This window comes from Poecilia mexicana, unplaced genomic scaffold (assembly GCF_051168715.1).
Source record: "Poecilia mexicana isolate PSO_F unplaced genomic scaffold, ASM5116871v1 scaffold_14, whole genome shotgun sequence".
Classification (NCBI taxonomy): Eukaryota; Metazoa; Chordata; class Actinopteri; order Cyprinodontiformes; family Poeciliidae; genus Poecilia; species Poecilia mexicana.
The window spans coordinates 11,715,862-11,739,129 of NW_028263383.1; the positions used below are offsets into that span (position 1 = coordinate 11,715,862).

A 23,268-nucleotide genomic window follows, 5' to 3' on the forward strand; every position below is an offset into this window, starting at 1 on the left:
AACTTTGCAGAAACTTCACTGATTATTTGAAAAGAAAACAAATGCTGGCTTCAAGATCTACACATCTGTTTATACATAAAGTGCTCTGCATTGTTAGCACCTTCCAGATTCCTCACCGGGAAACACGGCGGTGGCAGCATTATGATGTGTGCATGCAGGAACACAGAATCTGCTGGGAGGTTTTAGTTGCTTCCAGTTGAAAATCTGTTGCAGGTCTTGATCTTAAGCTGCTGCTCTCCATCCAATCTGACTGAGTTGCTGCTTTGCAAAGAAGAAAAATAAAAAATGTCTTTGTGTACAAACTGGTAGAGAAATAAACACGGATAAAAAACTCACTTCTCCTGTTTAATCTGTAAAATATTTTCCATTTTCTCCACTAGTGTTTGTCTTGACTCGACAGGTCATGTCAGGATTGTTTGTCCCTGCTGACACCTGCAGGCCAATGTTGTTAGTGTCAGTCGACCCGGCCGTGACCTCAGGACGGTGGAGAACCCAAAACTTTACTCAAGTAAGAGCAGAGATACTTCAACGAGTTTTTACTCAAGTAAAAGTAAAACGTCCAAGATACTGCTCAAGACATCATCAACAGATCAAAATACAAAGTTATAACGTGGAAAATTTGGTATTTTTAGAACCAAAATGACAGAAATTTAAATAAGTAACAAAAAATAAAATCAGGAAAAAGAAAATGTTTCCAAATCAGTTTCTTTCAGTAAAAAAACTCCTACGTGAATCTTTGGTCAAAACATGTTTGTTTTTCATTCAGTGGGTAGAAAATCCAGAGCAAAAATACTTCAAAATAAAATCTCTCAGGTAAAAGTGAAAATAAAATACTCCAAAATGTAAATTATTTCAAAGACGTTACTTGAATTGGGTACTACCAAACTCTGGTATCAGTCAATGTTTACTCAGATTTAAGTTTGGGTTTTTTTATGACTAAATTTATTATTTCGCTATTAATGACCAAAAACCTCGTCAGTTTGAATTATAATAAATTAGGCGGCGGTTTGATATGTTGCATCTTATGCAGCCTCTGTGTGTTTTTGTCCTTCTTGTGGTTTTTATGACAGTTTCACAGTTTTGTTGCTTTTTGCATCGTCTGTAAATATTCATTGAGGTTTGTCAGGTTTTTTTTCTTAATTATTTTTCCCGTACTTTAATTATAATTCTCATCAAGATTCATCAGCCACATTATGGTTTAATTTCTCCATCAAGCTATTCATTCTGCTCATCATCATGGAAATACATTTCCAAGTGTATTCTTTGCTGAGTGTCTGAATATTTCCTCTTTGCTCCAAGGAGCCGCCCATCGTTTGTTTTCTCCTCCGTCGTTACCAACGTCTCCCCAGAATGCAGCAGAGATTATTCTGTGTAAAATGCATTTAGGAAAAATGTTATGTGGTTAAAAAGCCAATCTGGCTTTATTGTCCATTTAACCACTGAGGGAATGGGCAGAACGAACCACTCAGGTTTCAACCCTTAAAATGCCATTTCTGTATGTTTTTTTTTTTATTGCGTTTTAACTGATTTGTTTAGGTCAGAATGGCTGGAGTTTTTTTAATGGTACTAATATAAAGACTCAGATAAAGAGCTGTTGTTGGAGGGTTTTTCCTTCATTCCTGATGGAGGGTAAACCCCTAATTTGCATGGCAAACAGCATGTTATTTCCTAAAAGCCGGCTTTCGCTCAAATTCCTATCATTTGTGTTCGGCTCCAAGCACAATGTATTTAATCATATCTTAGTGGGTGGCTTAAGAAAATCACCAGCTGCATTTGCACGGCACATTTAACATGGAGGCAGGAATAAATCGTGATGTTACAAGTTGAGCTCATAGCATAAACTACATTCATAACCATTTCTAGTTGCTGTGTGTTTTCATAACACAAGACGCTCATCTTTCTGCAGTTAACCTGGTTTTCTAATAATTGGTGCGGTGAAAGCTCAGTCCTCCCATGATTGGAGCCGCCGCCTTGACATGATGAAATTGTACAGCTGAAGGAGCCACACGCATTTATATTTAATCTCCTGACGCTCATCCTTAATGCATGAGGAGAGTGGAAGGAAGACCCCGTCCTTCCCTTGCCGGGAGGGAAAGGAGGGATTAGAGCGGGATTAATTCTGTGGCGTGAAGAGGAGCCGCGATGCCCACTCCACTCCGCCCCACTCCACCCTGCTCCGCCCCACTCCACTCCACTCTGCTCCACCCTGCTCCGCCCCACTCCACTCCACTCTGCTCCACCCTGCTCCGCCCCACTCCACCCTGCTCCGCCCCACTCCACCCTGCTCCGCCCCACTCCACTCTGCTCCACTCTACCCTGCTCCTTCCCACTCCACCCTGCTCCACTCCACTCTGCTCCACCCCACTCCACCCTGCTCCGCCCTGCTCCACTCCGCCCCACTCCACTCCACCCTGCTCCACCCCACTCCACTCCACTCCACCCTGCTCCACCCTGCTCCACTCCACCCTGCTCCACCCCACTCCACTCTGCTTCACCCCACTCCACCCTGCTCCACTCCACTCTGCTCCACTCCATGCTGCTCCACTCCGCTCCACCCCACTCCACTCTGCTCCACCCCACTCCACCCTGCTCCTTCCCACTCCACCCTGCTCCACTCCACTCTGCTCCACCCCACTCCACTCTGCTCCACCCCACTCTACCCTGCTCCACCCCACTCCACTCTGCTCCACCCCACTCCACCCTGCTCCACCCCACTCTACCCTGCTCCTTCCCACTCCACCCTGCTCCACTCCACTCTGCTCCACCCTACTCCACTCTGCTCCACCCCACTCCACCCTGCTCCACCCCACTCCACCCTGCTCCTTCCCACTCCACCCTGCTCCACTCCACTCTGCTCCACCCCACTCCACCCTGCTCCGCCCCACTCCACTCCACTCTGCTCCACCCTGCTCCACTCCACCCCACTCCACTCCGCCCCACTCCACCCTGCTCCGCCCCACTCCACTCCACTCTGCTCCACTCCACCCTGCTCCGCCCCACTCCACCCCACTCCACCCTGCTCCACCCCACTCCACTCCACTCTGCTCCACCCTGCTCTGCCCTGCTCCACTCCACCCTGCTCCACCCCACTCCACTCCACTCCACCCTGCTCCACTCCACCCTGCTCCACCCCACTCCACTCCACTCTGCTCCACCCCACTCCACTCCACTCTGCTCCACCCTGCTCCGCCCTGCTCCACTCCGCCCCACTCCACTCCATCCTGCTCCGCCCCACTCCACTCCACTCTGCTCCACCCTGCTCCACTCCACCCCACTCCACTCCGCCCCACTCCACCCTGCTCCGCCCCACTCCACTCCACTCTGCTCCACTCCACCCTGCTCCGCCCCACTCCACCCTGCTCCACCCCACTCCACCCTGCTCCACCCTGCTCCACCCCACTCCACTCCACTCTGCTCCACCCCACTCCACTCCACTCCACCCTGCTCCACCCTGCTCCACTCCACCCTGCTCCACCCCACTCCACTCTGCTTCACCCCACTCCACCCTGCTCCACTCCACCCTGCTCCACTCCACTCTGCTCCACTCCACCCTGCTCCACTCCGCTCCACCCCACTCCACTCCGCTCCACCCCACTCCACCCTGCTCCTTCCCACTCCACCCTGCTCCACTCCACTCTGCTCCACCCCACTCCACCCTGCTCCACCCCACTCCACTCTGCTCCACCCCACTCCACCCTGCTCCACCCCACTCTACCCTGCTCCTTCCCACTCCACCCTGCTCCACTCCACTCTGCTCCACCCTACTCCACTCTGCTCCACCCCACTCCACCCTGCTCCACCCCACTCCACCCTGCTCCTTCCCACTCCACCCTGCTCCACTCCACCCTGCTCCACCCCACTCCACTCTGCTTCACCCCACTCCACCCTGCTCCACTCCACCCTGCTCCACTCCACTCTGCTCCACTCCACCCTGCTCCACTCCGCTCCACCCCACTCCACTCCGCTCCACCCCACTCCACCCTGCTCCTTCCCACTCCACCCTGCTCCACTCCACTCTGCTCCACCCCACTCCACTCTGCTCCACCCCACTCCACCCTGCTCCACCCCACTCCACTCTGCTCCACCCCACTCCACCCTGCTCCACCCCACTCTACCCTGCTCCTTCCCACTCCACCCTGCTCCACTCCACTCTGCTCCACCCTACTCCACTCTGCTCCACCCCACTCCACCCTGCTCCACCCCACTCCACCCTGCTCCTTCCCACTCCACCCTGCTCCACTCCACTCTGCTCCACCCCACTCCACTCTGCTCCACCCCACTCCACTCTGCTCCACCCCACTCCACCCTGCTCCGCCCCGCCCCACTCCACTCCACTCCACCCGACTCCACTCCACTCCACCATGCTCCACCCCACCCCACTCCACTCCACTCCGCCCCACTCCACCCCACTCCACTTCACCCCACCCCACTCCACCCCACTCCACTCTGCTTCACCCCACTCCACCCTGCTCCACTCCACCCTGCTCCACTCCACTCTGCTTCACCCCACTCCACCCTGCTCCACTCCACCCTGCTCCACTCCGCTCCACTCCACTCCACTCTGCTCCACCCCACTCCACCCTGCTCCACCCCACTCCACTCTGCTTCACCCCACTCCACCCTGCTCCACTCCACCCTGCTCCACCCCACTCCACCCTGCTCCACCCCACTCCACTCTGCTTCACCCCGCTCCACCCTGCTCCACTCCACCCTGCTCCACTCCGCTCCACTCCACTCCACTCTGCTCCACCCCACTCCACCCTGCTCCACTCCACTCCGCTCCACTCCACTCCACTCTGCTCCACCCCACTCCACCCTGCTCCACTCCACTCCACTCTGCTCCACCCTGCTCCACCCCACTCCACCCTGCTCCTTCCCACTCCACTCTGCTCCACCCCACTCCACTCTGCTTCACCCCACTCCACCCTGCTCCGCCCCACTCCACTCCGCCCCGCCCCACTCCACCCCACTCCACTCCACCCGACTCCACTCCACTCCACCATGCTCCGCCCCGCCCCACTCCACCCCACTCCACTCCACTTCACCCCACCCCACTCCACTCCACTCCGCCCCACCCCACCCCACCCCACTCCACTCCACTCCACCCCACTCCACTCCACTTCACCCCACCCCACCCCACTCCACTCCGCCCCACCCCACCCCACCCCACTCCACTCCACTCCACCCCACTCCACTCCACTTCACCCCACCCCACCCCACTCCACTCCACTCCACCCCACTCCACTCCACTTCACCCCACCCCACTCCACTCCACTCCGCCCCACCCCACCCCACCCCACTCCACTCCACTCCACCCCACTCCACTCCACTTCACCCCACCCCACCCCACTCCACTCCGCCCCACCCCACCCCACCCCACTCCACTCCGCCCCACCCCACCCCACTCCACTCCACTCCGCCCCACCCCACTATTTTCCTTTTATAACGAAGAGTTTGAATGATTACCTTTAGTAAAATGTTTAGAAATAACTCCATTATTTAAAGGAGGCTGGAGGTTTTGTCTCCTTTTTATTAACATGAATTATAATTTTGACTGTTGCAGGGCAGATTTATTGGACACTTGAGGCTAAAACCTCTGTTGCTGAAAGTTGGTCCAGTATTGACCAATTATGGAAATTCGATACTTTTACTTCCTCAAGTTTTCAGACTTCTGAGACTTAAAAAGCAAATATTAAACTTGATTCCTTTTGCCATTCACCTCATAAATGAGGCTCGATGCACCAGTTTACCCTTTTAGGCTCCGTCTCCCAGTACCGGTAAAAATATTGGAAGAACGGCTCATAATTTCTCCATCATGCAGGAATCGATATGCATTCGCTTTGGTGAAATTAGCAATTATTCACTGTCGTCCTCATTCACACAGAAACACGGTAAACATGCAGTTAGTCAGCAATAAGTATTAGGACTAATAGTAGAGTGATGTGTAAATGTGATTGGATGTAATTCAATCAATAACCCCAAGATTGCATGTTGTCTTTGGGTCAATAGTGAATCACACAAAGCATTACTCTGCTGTGCTTAATAGGAAATGGATTTCACTTAAAGGCTTCTTCAGTCGTTCCTTCGCCTCGTTCCTCAGACAGTATTGGAGCATAAATGTTAAAATAGCGGCTTTTAAATTTACGATACTGATCCTTAAATGCTTTTATAAGAAACAGCTGTGCTATTAATGCGTTAACATCAGAGTCTGAATCGAAGAAAACCACAAATATTTCATGTTTAAATAGATGCGGAAGCACAAGGCTGCATACCGAAGACTGATTGGTATTGCCTTGATCAATAACAATCAATCAGTCAAGTTTATTTCTAGAACACATTTCAGCAACAAGACAGCTCACAGTGCTTTACATCATGAAAACAACATATTTTAGGGCTGCAATTGATCAATTATTGTAACGATTAATTGATTAATCTGCAGATTTTTTATTTTACCACTCAAAACTTTTTCATATTAAAAATGCATTAAAGTATGTAAATAAATGAATAATTCAATTCCTTTTTCTAAGTAATTTGAGTCCATATACTTCAGTTAACGATGAATCAGTTACTAAATTAGTTGACAATTATTTAATTAGTAGATTAATTGTGATTAATGGTTTCAGCTTTCACATATGTAATCATTTTTTTATAACTATTACTTGATTTGACCGTTTTCCATTTTGGTTTTGAATGGTTGTATTTATTTCAGCTGTATTTGGGTGTAAAATAATCCAGTCCAGTTCAGAAATGGAGTTGATTTAGATTTTTTCTCTTCATGTTAAAAATATCTGGGAAATCTGCCGATTATCCAACTTTAGTCTGATAAAATGTGGAACATGCAGATGATAAAAACCCAGATAGCTAAATATGTGGTACCAGAATGACTGGAAAAATATGGAACCTGAATTTTCTCTGAGGCCCGTTCCTAGCAGCTTCGTGTAATTTGTAGTTAGTAAATGTTTCTTGGTGCTGTATTACACGTTAACGACATGAACTTCCTCGGTTCTGTTGGTGTTTCCCTCTGGGTTTGAAGATGGTGGAGCTTAAAGGTTCATCAGGTTGTGCAGAACAGCAGACCTGCTAAGAGGGGAAACCCAGACGTAACGTCTTTAATGTTGCATGAAGTCGCTGTGGTTCCTCTGCTGCTGAGCTCCAGTTCGGCTCAAAGAGGCTTCATGTGGCAGCAGTCGGTGCGAGCGTTTACGGCCGAGCGCTGACCCGTCCCTGACCCGGTCCTGCCCTGACCCTCACCCTGACCCGGTCCTCACCCTGACCCATCCCTGACCCTGACCCTGACCCGTCCCTCACCCTGACCCTGAACCGGTCCTCACCCTGACCCGTCCCTCACCCTGACCCGGTCCTCACCCTGACCCGTCCCTGACCCGGTCCTGCCCTGACCCTCACCCTGACCCGTCCCTCACCCTGACCCTCACCCTGACCCTCACCCTGACCCGGTCCTCACCCTGACCCTCACCCTGACCCTCACCCTGACCCGTCCCTCACCCTGACCCTGAACCGGTCCTCACCCTGACCCGTCCCTCACCCTGACCCGGTCCTCACCCTGACCCGTCCCTGACCCGGTCCTGCCCTGACCCTCACCCTGACCCGTCCCTCACCCTGACCCTCACCCTGACCCTCACCCTGACCCGGTCCTCACCCTGACCCTCACCCTGACCCTCACCCTGACCCGTCCCTCACCCTGACCCTGAACCGGTCCTCACCCTGACCCGTCCCTCACCCTGACCCGGTCCTCACCCTGACCCGTCCCTGACCCGGTCCTGCCCTGACCCTCACCCTGACCCGTCCCTCACCCTGACCCTCACCCTGACCCGTCCCTCACCCTGACCCTCACCCTGACCCGGTCCTCACCCTGACCCGTCCCTGACCCGGACCCGGTCCTGCCCTGACCCTCACCCTGACCCGTCCCTGACCCGGACCCGGTCCTGCCCTGACCCTCACCCTGACCCGGACCCGGTCCTGCCCTGACCCTCACCCTGACCCGTCCCTGACCCGGACCCAGTCCTGCCCTGACCCGTCCCTGACCCGGACCCGGTCCTGCCCTGACCCGGTCCTCACCCTGACCCGGACCCGGTCCTCACCCTGACCCGGTCCTGCCCTGCCCTGACCCTGACCCTGACCCTTACCCGGTCCTGCCCTGACCCTCACCCTGACCCGTCCCTGACCCGGACCCAGTCCTGCCCTGACCCGTCCCTCACCCTGACCCGGTCCTCACCCTGACCCGTCCCTGACCCGGACCCGGTCCTGCCCTGACCCTCACCCTGACCCGTCCCTGACCCTTACCCGGTCCTGCCCTGACCCTCACCCTGACCCGTCCCTGACCCGGACCCAGTCCTGCCCTGACCCGTCCCTCACCCTGACCCGGTCCTCACCCTGACCCGTCCCTGACCCGGACCCGGTCCTGCCCTGACCCGGTCATCACCCTGACCCTGACCCGGTCCTCACCCTGACCCGGACCCGGTCCTCACCCTGACCCGGTCCTCACCCTGACCTGGTCCTGACCCGGTCCTCACCCTGACCTGGTCCTGACCCAGTCCTCACCCTGACCCAGTCCTCGGTCTCAGCTGGTAGGACTGGAGACTGAAAGGTGGTTAACGGAGCCAGTCGATAGCTGTGGGCCAATTCAGAATCCGCTGTGTTGGTTAGTAGCAACCGGTTACATTTGCTCAGTTAATTTAGTGAAAAGAATCAAAGAATGAGTGAATTAGACTCCGTGTTGCTCTGGAGGAGCTGCAGCAGTGCAGTTCTCTTGTTTTTAGTCAGTCGACTTCAGATTCTGAGTCTGAACTGTTGTCTGGAAATGAGATCTACACAGTGGAAGTTTTCTCTAATGTAAGGGAGTAGAAAGCTTTAGACTGGGTTTGCTTTTCCTTCATTCCCCCAGAAATGTTTGACGTGACGCTTGATTGCAAGCAGTTTCTGTTTGACTGGTTTCTGCCTGTGAGAAGAAAGTCAGGATTTACACCAGAAGATCACATCAGTCGAAGCTGCTGGATCCTGATTTACGGCGGTCGGAAGTTACTTTCTGCAGCTCTGGCTTTCAGCCTGATGAAAACGGCTGTGTGTGTGTGTGTGTGTGTGTGTGTGTGTGTGTGTGTGTGTGTGTGTGTGTGTGCGTGCGCGTGAACATTTGTGTGTTTTCCCTGTGTAATACAGGGAATGTTGGAAACTCATCCTCCTTTCTCTGTGTGCGTTTCTTCCTGTGTGAACAGCTTCCTGCCGATCTCAATAAGATGCACCTGACCGACCACGCCCACCAGCAGGTGATGCACATGGCGCCCAGCCAATCAGGGTGCAGCATCACCAGCGACTCAGGCAGCAGCAGCTTGTCGGACATTTACCAGGTGGGTTAGAAAAAGACATTTCTTTGGGTCACAGAATCGGCTGGGAACAGATTTCTTTGTTCTACTAGAAAAACTACAGATGAATGATCAACGCTTCTCTCCCACGTTGCCATTAATAAATCAAAAGGAATAAATTATGAACCCTGCTAAAATTAGTGACTTGTTTGCTCACCTGTCAACCTTTAATCCTTCTAATTATTGCTCATCAGTTCTGATCTTCCAGCTGTGGACTAAAGGTCATGTGTAGGAAGTAAACCTAACCTTTTGCAGCGCCATCTTTCCTCCAGTTAAAGTACTGAAACCTAATCGCTGTGCCTTCGTTAGTGGTGCCCGTTTTGCAGAAACTCTGATGGTGTCGATCTGATATTATAAACCTAATAACTACTACTAAATATTAGTTTGTGTTCAGTTTGACAGACTCCTGCTGATAACCTGTCATCAGAAACAGGTGAACATTTCTGAGGACTAAGTAGTTTTCCTACCTAAACTCTTCGGTGTGGATGTTGTCACTGAGGGAACCAGCTCACAGTTAGCCATTTTCAGCATCAATCAGCAACGCCAGCAATGCTAATCTTGCTAATTACTAATATATGATTCAAAATTAAATTAAAATTTTAACTCAGTCTTTTACAGTGTTGCTTTGCAGCAGGTACTGCTGGTTTAAATATGAATAAATACGACCATTTATGCCAGGAAGGTAACAAACGCATTTTAAATCCTGTTGGTTATGAAAATTGTATCGACAGCCTTAAGCTTCACAAAACAAGAAACCGACAACTTTCTGATGAGTGTGTCTCTGTTTACAACTAATTCTCCAATCAGCTGTGTCAAATAAAATAGGAGCATTTAGTAAGAAAACCTTGATAGTACTTTTTCACTCTTGTCTCCTTTAATTTTGAAATAGTTTGTTTCCTCTGCTAATTACTCCACTGCAGCAGATTGAGGTCACCTTGCACGCCTCTTCCTTTCTCTGCCTTTGTGACGTTTCTCCAGTATTTACCAGCTCAGTGTGCTTCGACAAGCCTCTCTTGAGTGCTTGAAGGACTGAGAGTCAATAAGAGAGAAAAGAGAACATAATAAACCTGTCATCTAATCGTTTTAATCCACTAACTTTTCTAATCTCCGCTGTTTGAGGAGAAAGCCGTTATAAATCCAAGAATGTTTCTTTTAGCCTCCACAAGCTGAGGCTTACAGTAATTATTTGGCCGTCCCGCCCTGCATGCTGTGTTTATAAATGGATCTTAGAGTTTCTTACTGACACAAGGCTGTTTATCTTAGGTAGCTTTAATCACAGCAACCAGGAAGGTTAGTTTGTTATTGGGCTGATTTACGATCTGTTAACAAAGCTTTTAAAGTTAGTTACATTTAAGGAAGAAAAAAATATTTCATACATTTTTATTAAAAATAACCTGTTAAAGGTGCTGGATGCAACTTTTATAAAAATGTTTTTTTTTTACATATTTGTTAAAACTAACAGTTTATGAGAAATAATCTATAAAAAGATCAATCTTCTCTACCTCCTAACTGAGCTACAGTTAGAGTCGAAAGAAATGCACCAACAACAACCAGTCAGAGCCAGGAGGCGGGGCTTAGCGCTGCCAATCAATCTCATGTACTGCTAAATGTGCTAATGGTGGAGAAACAACTTTCTGTTATAGGAGAACCGCTCATCAATGTTCTTTGTGCTAACTAGCCTTAGCATTAATTGCAAGCTACGCTAAGTTACAGCTAGCATAGCTTGTATATTACTATATAGTAATTTTAATATAAATGATCGATAAAAAACTTCAGTAGCTTAAATTTATGAAATCATTACAAATTGGTAACTTTGATAGTTTTGATGAACAGCGCCACATGGAGGGTGATTGACAGCACTAAGATCCGCCTCCTTGCTTTGATTGGTTGTTTCTAGTCAGTACTGGCTGTAGGAAGAAAAGCTCAGTTTTTTGTTTTTTTTTATTTTTCCACAACAGTTACAGTTTCAACAAATATGTAAAAAAAATATTTTTTTCATAAAAGTTGCATACAGCACCTTATTCATATTTAATACAGGAATTTAATGTTGACAAGAAAAGCAAAACAAACAAAAAAATGAGATGCAAAAACAGACCAAAATGAAAAAAAAGGCATTTTATTCCCCTTTTTTCTTGCAGGATTTTTCTGCCTGGTTGGTTATGAGGTTATCCGGGTCTGACATTTAACACAGAGCGCAGATCATTTCACCCTCAGATTAGGTATTTATCACACGGATTTGATCCCATCGGCTTGTTGCTGACCCGGCTCCGTGTTTGTTTACAGCTGTCTTAAAGGGCTGACCCTTCCAGTCAGCTGCGCTCCTCAGCTGTCACTGTTTTACAGAGTTTCTCCCATGCATCTATATTCTTTATAACCTCAGAAGTTTGTTTTTCCCCAACTTCTGGACTTTTGCCCTTTCCTCCCTCAGCTAGTTTACATTCTGAAGCAACGTTTGCCACATCTCTCTTCTTCTTTTTAACATGAGGTGTTTTCTTTGGATTTGGTGTCTTTCATGTCGAGGAAATATCCTTTGAGCTAAAACTTGTTTTGACATTGGTGAACTCCTGCGCAGCCAACGATCAGGTGTGAGTGGCAGTGAAGGGTTTGTTCACGACAGGAAGTGAGGGAAGAAAATGAGAATTTAGTGAGCCTGTTGCTCTTTTAACCTCATTGTTGTAAAAAAAAAAGTAATTTTAAAATGATTCAGAGTCAAAGTCTTTTTTTATTCCTGTAAGGATGACAAAAAAATCACTCTCAATTTTACTAGGCAATTTTAAATCAGTAAATGATAAAAATATATAGTAATTTTATTGTAAATGATGGATAAAAGAGTTCAGAAGCTCAAATGTATTAAATCATTTGCATTTTCTGTAAATTCAGGATCTTGTCATTTATTTATTTGAAACAGAAAACACTGATTACACTGAGCAGGCGGAAACTTCTTTACTTCTCTACTTTTACTACTGCTGAAATTGTGGAAATGTGAGAACTTCATCATACAAGAACTTGCACAAACATTTGAATTTTGATAGAAATCAGAAAAGCGTGGCGTTGGCCCTGCCACTAGAGGGCTCCACTTTTAACCTCCAGGTTGATGGTTTAATTGCCCCTGCTCCTGCTGAGGCCAACCTGGACCCTGAGCAGCCAGAACATTTCAACATTCAGAGGTTTTGGATGCCAGGATGTGGTTTTATTTTGAAAGTCCAGGTCACAGGTACAACTGAGTAGTTGAAAATATTCATAGAAACTTCTGACCTAGTTTAGTTTTGAACTTGTGCTATAAAGATTGTTCCAGATAGTTGTCTGTAAATATTCTGGGTATTTTATAATGAAGTATGGATTTTTTTAATGATTTATTTTAATGTGTTACACTAACACCCACAGGCAAAATGCACTGACCTTCAAATTCCCAACTAATTCAACATGTAAAGAATTTTAACTGCTAGTTTAGTTTTATACTTTTATTATAAAGACCAGTGCTTTTATTTATTTACCAGTTTTTTGTTTCATACACAAACTTGAATGTAGTTTGGATTTTTTGTGACAGATCAACAGAAAGTAGCAAATAATGGCTAACTGGAAGAAAAAGTAGCCACATTATCAGCTGTTTTTACAAGTAAAATCTGAAAAGTTGATTTAATAAATCAACTTTAACTGCATGGGTTGCAGTTAAAGTTGTCCAACTTTGGATATCTTTAAGCTAAAATTGCAAAACATCTCCACTTGATGCCCATTGTATTGTAGAGGTAAAGTTAGTGTTTATTAGTAAATTTTGGCGCTTTTTTCACCTTTTTTTAGAGACTTCTGCAGCAGTTTTCCTAAAAAAATGAAGACCAAAATTTAAAAATGCATCTCATCCGACTGTACTCTGGTTTTTGGTGGTTGTGTTTTGTCTCTGCAGAAAACGCTAAAACAGTCCCCACCTTCTTGTGATTACTTGTGTGTTCTTCAGGCCACAGAGAGCGACCTGGGAGACGTGGATCTGTCTGGACTGCCAGAGGCTCCAGTGGACAGCGAGGAAGAGGAGGAGGAGGATGAAGACCTGGAGAGAGCGTCAGACGGACTTCTGGGCCGGGACCTGGTCCGAGAGTGTCTGGAAAAAGACCCAGCCGACCGCAACGATGATGACATCGGTCAGTTTCTTTTGTTGCTTGTTGCTTGTTTTAATAAAAAACTTCTGAAACTTTATCAAAACTGCAGGTGTGTGTCGGAGTCCCGTGGATTTTGGTTAAAACATGTTTGTTTTTCATTCAGTGGGTGGAAAATACAGACATTTGACTCAAGAGTAGAGATACTTCAGAATAAAATTACTCAGGTAAAAGTAAAAACAAAATACTCCTAAAAGTCTAAAAGTAAATTTTTTTCAAAAAAGTTACTCAAGTAAATGTAACTAGTTACTCCCCAATACTGGTATTAGTCACTGTTTACTCAGATTTAAGTTTGTTTTATGACAATTCAGTACAAATGACCAAGAACGTAATCAGTTTGAATCATCTTAATATAAAAGTAAAAAGTACAGTTTGGTAAAAATATATCTAATTTACTTTAGTAATTGTAACTAATTACTACCCAGATCGGTAATCGGCCAGAAAACGGAATCGGTGCGCCCGTACTGATCAAATATTTGTATAAAATTGTTAAAAATTAATTTGGTGTGGTTTTGTTGCTATTTTGGGACCATCTGTCGCTCAGCTTGAACACACAGGGAGCCCTCCCCTCACAAAACCCCCCGCAGAGGTATCTAAACAACAGCGCCCTTCTAATGTGTATTTTTAAGCAGGCAATCACTTAAACGGCCTCATTAGTGGGACCCAGTGGGGTCCTGGAGAAGAAGGTGACCACATCAGAGAGCGAGGCGAGGTGGTAAAGGCCTGGCCTGCTGCGAGCCCTCCGGGCCGGCCGGGGGTCTGGCCTTTTCACCGCCTTCTCTTCAGCTCATGAATATTAACTTTAAAGAAGAAAATCAATCTAAAATAGCGTCATTAGGGGTGCATTTGATTTTAGTATGAAGAAACACTTTATTTGAAGGGGTGAGCATCAGACTGACATGAACATGAAGGAATCTTCATCAGCTTTGTCATTAAGTGTCATTTGGTAAATAATGACGCTTTTATTGCAAACTTCCATTACAAATTGCATTAAAAGTGTCATTATTTACCGAACGACACTTAAAGACAACGGTCATAAACATCCATGAAGACTCCTTCATGTTCATAACAGGTGTTATGTCATGCTTTTGGCAGTGTGAGTTGAGTTAGTTAGCTTGACTTTATTGAACGTATTGTAATAAAATAATAAGTTATACACGAAAATGCATTTAAGAGAAAAGCAAACAAAAGAAGAACAGTACTAAAGTATATTTACACGTTCAAAGTGCATCTCTGAAAAGTATTATAAATTTTAGTTGTTTTTTTTAACAATTTATCTGACTAAACTGGTCAACATAGATCACCTTCATGGAGTAGTGCGTAATTTGATTTATGTTTTCCAGAGTAACTAACTTTTTTTGCATGTGTTATATTTGCATAGTTTACCTTCATCATGCCTGCAGCACCAGTCTGCGGATTTAAAGAAATGCATTCTGATCCCTGTAGGTTGCATTTAACAAAAACCAAGAAAGAGCAAACTCAAGAGGAGTCTTAGCAGAAGAGTAATAAAAATATAAAACTACAGCAGTCAGGCTGTGAAGAAAAAATGTTTTAAAGCACTTGAGCAGTTTGGATCAAGGTCACTCTGTTCTCCGCTGCAGCACAGATGAGGCAGATTCTACGTCTCTTATGGGATTCCACCTTTATGATTTATATACACTTCTACCAGAGTAATTTCTGCTCTGGTTGTCATGTTTTAAGAGGAACAACTTCCTACACTGCAAAAACACAAAATCTTACCAAGTACTTTTGGTCCAGTTTCTACTGCAGATGTTTTAGTCCGCTTGAATTAAGACAAAACTAACTTACAAGTAACTTAGCAAAAAAAAAAAGTCTTGCAATAAGTGAAGTAATCTGCCAATGGAACAAGTATTTTTGACATAAAACCAGCTCAGCTTTCTGAAAACGTGTAAGTTAATTTTGTCTTATTTCAAAAGTATCAATATATTCCACTAGAAACTAGACCAAAACTACTTGGTGAGATTTTGTGTTTTTACTGCCATGATGTTTTCATTATATCTGTATTTCTTTTGTTTTACTGTCACATTTTGCAGAAAGAGAAGCTTTAAGAGATTCTCTTCTAACAAAGTCATCATCTCTTTGACAAACAGAACAACTGCTGGAGTTTTTGCACCAGCTGCCTGCGTTCGCCAACATGACCATGTCCGTACGGCGAGACTTGTGCAGCGTCATGGTGTTTGAGGTGGTGGAGCAATCTGGCACGGTCATCCTGCACAACAAACAAGAGGTAGGAATGATTTCACATTCTCATTTCCCAGAATATTTAACTCAAACGTCAAGCAAGACACAAAAAATGAGATTTTTTTGAAACTCTCAAATAATCCTTTGGGACTTTCTCACATGCAAAGAGTTTATGGATTTCTGCTGTTAAGAAATAAGCCCACAGAAACAGGTTCACCCTCAAAAACTCAGGAACATTTTCTTTTCACAGCTGAGTCAACGAGGAACTGATAACATACAAGACATATTCAAATAGATATCAGCTTCCTGTGTGATTCCCCTTCCTGCATATTAAAAACATCACATCTGTCTTCTTGACCAGAGAAACTTGACAGAAGAAGTTTGAAACACTACAACTGAAAATTGTTAGTTTTTTTTACATTAGCAGAATACAGGTAGCTTCATCTGAAATACATCTGCCGATAGAAACAACACTTTCCCAGCATTCCCTCTGGGAAACCTGCATGCGGATTGGACATGTTAATATTGATATTATTATTGCATTTGATATTTTGCATGAAAAATCCTGGATGCTACACACCTTTTGTACAATTTGTGTTGAAAAACCTTTCTTTTGTATCAATATTTCTCTCTTAATTCAAAACTGCGAAAGCAGTAAATGAAGGTTTGAAGGAGCATGTGATGCTTCTCGATGTGTGCAGAGCCACTGTGTTCGTGCTGCCAGTCACTTGAGCTGCTACAAAGCAAATTAATTAAGTTACATGTCTGAGAGACAAGAGATCCATCCTGACTGTTTTCTTCCACACAGCAGCAGTAAAACTGACCGAAAATTGATATCAAATCGACCATTTCTGAGATCAGGAAGATGGGGATTGATCTCAGCATTGGTAAAACTTAGAGACTCTCTCAAAAAATGTGTATCTGAACAGCCGTGTGTTTGTCTGTGTGCCTCCCTGCTGTCTCTGTCAGGTCGATTGATGGGCAGCGCTCCTCCACAGTGTCTCTGGATTCACATGGTGAATGTCAAAGAGAGGCACTTGGCTCCACTCAGAAGTCAAAATGGCTTGGCTGAGTGAGAGAGAAAGGACAATAAAGAGGCTGAAGTGGTTTAGTAGAGGAGAAAAGAGCAGGGACATGCTTCAGAGGAACAAAAAAAGCAAAAATAGCTTCATTTTTCACTTGTCATCTCATGGTTGCTAATTATTTCTCTACATATGCATTAAGTAAATCAATAATAACACAGCAGAGTTGCTAGTTAACTTTTGTGTGCTATGTATTTCTACGTGTGGTTGATTGTCTCAACTATTTCCTTTTCATCACCTCAAAGAAACAAGTGGGGCAGCAGGTAAAGCAACAGAAATAGAAACCGATGGGGCCGAGAAAGACAGAAGCACTCACAGATATCAGTGATGGCTGCAGAGGGAGCCCAGGGTTCGGTCGCCCTCCTTCCTGAGCGAAATGAAGCAGTTTCTATTTAAAAAGCAGCTGCTGGAGACATAACTCAGAAACACAACGCGCTAGCACCAAAATATACTACAAGTTTGGCAACAACCAATGGATGTTTTGACTGCAACGATAAAGACCAACAACCAACCCTGTATGCACTAGTGTTCATAGGCACGTTACAAAGCCAAAGCTGCTAGCTAACAATGACTAGCATTGGTTTTAGCTGTTCAGTGGTCAACATAATGCGCTAATCTTAAATACCTGCGTAATATATAAGAGAAAAACGACACAGTGCTTTGCTAGTAATTGTCAACAACTAGATTTCAAGGTTAGGAAAAAGTTTTAATTTTAAAAAAGTAGGAAGGGAGAGAGAAGTAGTTTAGCTATGCTAGCTTGACTATGACAACCTCAACATGTAGATATGCTGTGGGATCCAGCGTGTTTTGGTTCAGTTAGAAAATAAAAGTAGAAGCGTACCTAAACATCAACTCTTACAGATCATCAGTAGTGTTTAAATTAGCTAATCTACCACCGCTGTGTTAGCTTATCTAATAGCAGCAGTAGCTAAGCTACCACAGCGATCACTTATTAATAATCACAAAATAAGTATCAAGCCTAAAAAGATAAACTGTAACTGACTGAATGTTCTGGACTGTGTGTGGGAAATGTTTGGGTGTTTTTTGTTGTTGAATCTTGTTTATATGTATAGTGACGTTATTGCCAGTTGCCATGGCAACAGGTGTGTGTTTGTGTGTGTAGCGTAGTCAACAAAGAGAGCGAAGAAAACAGAAGAATATGAGTGGTTTTCAGTTGTTCTTAAACAGTTCCTCTGCATCATTTCCCCCCTTGCTGTGACACACTGCACTAAATTAATAACACCTAATGTCCAGGTTTAATTTTGTGGACTGAGTCGTTCTGGCGCGGCTACGGATGGCATGCAAAATAATCGTCTTTTTGTCCTCTGGCGTTATGTGCTTGTGTGAAATTTCTGGTTGTAAACAGCAACATGTCTGTATTGTTAAACACCTGAAAGAACAGTGCTAAGAAGCAATTATGGCCCATTTTATGGGATTAGCTGTTGGAATCAGAATAATTTGCTGCTGCTGTTGGTCTGTCTGCAGCTCGACCACTGGTATGTGATCTTGAACGGAGCCGTGGAGATCAGCCATGCAGAAAGCCGAACAGAGACTCTTTGTATGGGGAACAGCTTTGGCATCTCGCCCTCACTGGATAAGCAGTACATGAACGGAGAAGTTCGCACCAAAGGAGATGACTGCCAGGTAAAACAGAGCAAACAGAAATGGTGGTTTTATTCAGGGTGGAGAAAATGAATTCCTCTTTTCGTCCCTCTGCAACAATCTGACGGCACTTTTAGTATTACTGTTGATCTACTTAATCATCATAAATAGCCAGTAATAGTACATTAATTTAATATTTGATCAACAGCTTGAAAGAATTTGACAACCAAATCATCAAATTATGAAAAACTGAATTTTTCCCCCTTCCTTGTTTTATTTAAATTATTTAATTTGTGGAACTTTTTACACCATTTGAACCAAATGAGCAAGAGAAAACAGTTTCTGTTTTGGGTTTGGTTAGCTACATATGACTTGTAAGCATTGATACAGTAAGGATTAACACAGCATTGCCCCTCTCTCACATATTCCTGTGCACTGCCTGTCAGCTGACTGAAAGAAAACACTTTTACCTTGCTTACAAGAAAGATAATTTTGACTGTTAAATATTTCCTGTTGCAACAAAACACAATTATTTGTGGTATTACTCCTACAAAAGTAACACATTTGTAAAAATACAGAAGACCAACTACAAAAACTAACAGGCTAGAGGTTAGCACAGAGCCTACCTCATTAAACAGTTTATTATTTTTTACAGTGCAGAATGGCTGGTGTTTTTTATTCTTTACTGCAATAGCTTCATAAGTGTAGTTAAAGCTTTAACATTTTAAGGATTTTTAGCTCCTTCCGTTCACTAAAAGTTTTATCATGAGTTTGAATGAACTGTTATGATTCTTTTCTTATAATTTATCATTTTTCTGACATTAGTAAAAGCCTGAACTGGCTCTATGATTTCTCCTTCCTATAGTAAAAAAAAGGCTGATTCTATGATTGACACTTCCTCTTTTGTACAAAAAATAAGCCATTTCTGTACAGTATTTATTTTTACTGCTATGAATCTTTTAATTTTAGTCCTGCTCCTCTTTAGCCTGTGAAGTAAAATGCGTGTCATGGAGCAGAAATGCCAAAGTTGAGTTGATTTCATTTCTGCTTTTCTTCTTAGAGTTCATGTCTGCCTCTGCAGCTCAATCATTTCTCCTCCTGCTTGTTTTTATATAAACTTTTCTTTCTCAACAGAATCCCAGTAACATCAGTTTCTTTGTTAGAGTGACCTTCTCTAAAGAAAAAACACATTCTTAATGTAATGGCGATGTGAAAAGTCACAGAAGGTCCCTTTGTCCACACTGACTAGTTCCGCTGCTGCACATATCGTTTCCTTACCACACATAAACAGGAAGTTGCAGAGGTAGACGTTAGTGAAACAAATGCAGAAACTGATGAGTTAGACAAGAGGAGCAGATCATGTTTTAGTGATTTCTTGTTCAAATAGCTGAGATGATTTTGGACCTCCATTTCTCCCAGTTCAGTTTTATTTCAGCGAGAGCTTTCCGCTGTTGGACATTTCCTTCCTCTGTCTGTGCGATCCTCCCATGCCTCACTTTGCCAGCTCTCATGCGTCCACGTTGCTGTTTTTTGAGTATCCGAACGTGGTGCAGAGCAATCTTCTGCTCTACTACAAGTTCACCCGCTGTCCGCATGTTGTCCTCGACCAGTTCGTCTGCATCGCCCAGGAGGATTACTGGCGCATCCTCAACCACGTGGAGAAAAACACGCACAAGGTGGAGGAGGAGGGGGAGATCGTGATGGTGAAGGAGCATCGCGAGCTGGACCGCAGCGGCACCAGAAAGGGACACATCGTCATCAAGGTTTGTGGCTCAGCTTCATGGACTTGAGTAGCTTTTTGAAAAAATTACTTTTAGGAGTGATTTATTTTTTACTTTTACTTGAGTAATTTGATTATGAAGTTTTTCTACTCTTAAGTAAACTTTCTGGATTTTTTACCCACTGAATGAAAAACAAACATGTTTTAACTAAAATTCACCAGACTCAGACACACCTGCAGTTTCTGTTAGTTTTTTATTGAAAGAAACTGATTTGGAAACATTTTCCTTCACCTGATTTTGTTATTTTTAGTTACTTATATGAATTATTGTCATTTTGGTCCTTAAAATTCCAACATTTCCACTTAAGTTTATATTTCGGTCTGTCTGATTATGTTGTTTTTAAATATTAAATAATTTGGTCAGTTACTCAGTATTTGAGTAAAGTTTTTACCAAGCGCTTTTTTACTCTTGAGAATTTCTAGGACAATTACTTTTACTTTTACTTCAGTAAAAATATGTTGAAGTATTGCTGCTCTTACTTGAGTTCTCTACTCACACTGTGAAAATCCAAAATATTATCAAATAGTTTTGGTCTAATTTCTGATGATATCTGGGGACACCTGAAATAAGACAAAGTGAACTTACAAGTAACTTTTCAGACAAACATTGAGCTTATTTTAAGTGAATTATTCCTTTATTTTGGTGAAAAAGTTGTAGATCCATTGGCAGATTGTTTCACAGAGAACTGTGCTGTTACCTAGCAACCCCACCCATGCCCAGCCCGTTGCCTAGCAACCTAATTCTTGTTCCATTAGCAGATCATTTCACTTATAACAAGACATTTTTCCCATCTTACAAGTGAAATAATTTTCCAATGAAACTAGAACTTTTTCATTAATATTTAGGAATTATTTGTCCAGAACAAGTTCTTAAAGCTTGCTTAAAATATATGTCTAGGTTAGTTTTTCTTATTTCAAATGTACTCAGACATGTTAACTAGAAACTAGACCAAAATATTTGTTAGGATCTTGTTTCTTTTTTGTTGTTGTTGTTGTTGTTTTGTTTTGTGGTTTTTTTTTTGTTTTTTGTTTTTGTGGTGCTCATATGTCTCCTAAGAGAATGGTTACATTTTTTGCTGTCAAAAACTCTTTCAATGTTTTTTTTGTTTGTTTTGTTTTGAGGGTTTTGCATCAAATATACCATGTTGAATTCTGGTACAAAAGTTTAAGTTTGGTTTTTTGGACCCTAAGTAATTCCCATACAAGGTTTTGGGAGATTTTTGCCAGATCTGGATATTTTTTGAGAAGTAAACAAATGTGTCTTTCTTTAGTCCAGAAATATGCTGAATGCAGGAGATTGTTCCCTCAATCTTTTAGCAATCCTTCAGTGTTGCTGTCGGCGTCTTGGCAGACTCTGTGGCACACTTTCAGTGTTTTATTCTCATCTGTTTTTAAGACAACAAATATTCTGTTTTTCCATGTGTATACAATATGGAAGACAGTCAGAAAGTGGTGTTTTTTTTTTTAAATATAAGCATACCAAAGCCAAAACCAGGTTCTATTTAACTTAAATTTTGACTCAAACTCTTTAATAAGAACCTGAACTCTTGTATAATTTGAATTTATTGACTTCACTGGCTCGTAAAAAGAAAATACAGTACATCTGCTCTGTGTTCGTTGTTGATCATTATGATCGCTAGCAGTTTATTGTTTGCCGGAGTATTTTCTTGTCAGCTTCCTGAAGCCCTTTGATCCCATCGCCACAGCTCCAGAGGTTGCCAGGTATTGATCAGCTAATGGGCCTGAACGATTCTCTCTGCTGCCTTACCCAATGAAAGCTGCTGGCTCTAAATCACATCCACTGGGGATGAGTCAATTCACAAGTGTTAGCATTTCCGCTTCTCTTTCCTAACTTTGTTCTTTTTTGTGACCGACACAAAGCAGTTGCGTCTTCTAGTTTCTGTTCCCCAGTCGGACAAATCGTTTCCTGCAGAGTCCGCCACTGGGGGAATGTTAACAAACTTGGCGAAACAGGAAGAGTAGACGTGTCTTGAATGTTGCACATCGCCGCTTGACATTGAAGTTTTACACCAACCAGGAGCTTTAATGTTCGGTTGTTATGTGGGTTTACCCTTAGATTGGTTTGAGGCTTCATCTGCCTCGTTCTTTAGATTATGGATGGCTGACAGCTCCATCCGGAGTTGGTCTTGTCATTTTCATGATTAATGTTAACATCATATATTCACTGCAAAAATACAAAATATTACCAAGAAATGTTGGTCTAGTTTCTAGTGTAAATATCTTAGTACACTTGAAAATAAGACAAACCAACTTTTCAACAAGAAATTTGAGGTATTATGAGTCAATAATCCCTTAATATTGGTGAAAACCTTTTAGTTCCATTTGCAGATTCTTTCACAAAGAGAACTGTGTCGTTACCTAGCAACCCCAGCCAAGCCCAGACCGTTACCTAGCAACCACAGCCAAGCCCAGACCATTACCTAGCAACCCAGTTCTAGTTCCTTTGGCAGATTATTTCACTTATAACAAGACATTTTTCCCATGTTACAAGGGAAATAATCTGCCAGTGGAACTGGAACTTTTTCATTTATCTAAAACAAGCTCCTAAATCTTGCTTAAAAACTGTTTTATAAGGGTTTTTTTATTATTATTTGGAGTGTGGTAAGACATTTGAACTGGGAACTAGACCAAAATGTTGGTTTGATCTGTTTTTTTTTGGTGTTAAATGTGTGTAACTACACGTTTTTGGTGTGTAAATTCTTTGTCCTTTTGTAATTGTTGCAATCTTTCCTTAAAATGTTCATAAAGTCATCATCTAATGACTGTTCTCATATTATTTCGACTTTATTCTTGTTTTATTTCAACTTCTTTCTCATATGACCTTATTCTTGGAATTATTCTCATTTTACTACAACTTAACTATTGCAGCTTTATTTTTGTAATTTTTATTTTCCCTATTATGGCCCTAGTGCTCCATCGTACAAAGTAAATGCATAGTTTTTCAAAGATTTTACAAATAAATGTCTGGAAAGTTTGGTTTAAATTTTATTCAGTCCAATACTTTCATGTTATGTTCAGTGGAGTTAGACTGGATCTGGGTTTCATTTAAGTGACAG

General features: G+C 43.8%; 1 protein-coding gene across 10 annotated transcripts in view; it reads left to right on the top strand.

The window, feature by feature from the left end:
* The window catches only part of rapgef6 (Rap guanine nucleotide exchange factor (GEF) 6), a 140,750-nt gene that overhangs the window by 79,120 nt on the left and 38,362 nt on the right, over positions 1 to 23,268 (top strand). For all 10 annotated transcript variants that reach the window (XM_088012196.1, XM_088012192.1, XM_088012201.1 and 7 more), the window contains 5 exons: positions 9,231 to 9,362; positions 13,330 to 13,510; positions 15,637 to 15,773; positions 18,295 to 18,453; positions 20,022 to 20,174. In XM_088012196.1, the coding sequence (XP_087868322.1) occupies positions 9,231 to 9,362; positions 13,330 to 13,510; positions 15,637 to 15,773; positions 18,295 to 18,453; positions 20,022 to 20,174 (762 nt within the window). The remainder of the gene's footprint in view (positions 1 to 9,230; positions 9,363 to 13,329; positions 13,511 to 15,636; positions 15,774 to 18,294; positions 18,454 to 20,021; positions 20,175 to 23,268) is intronic.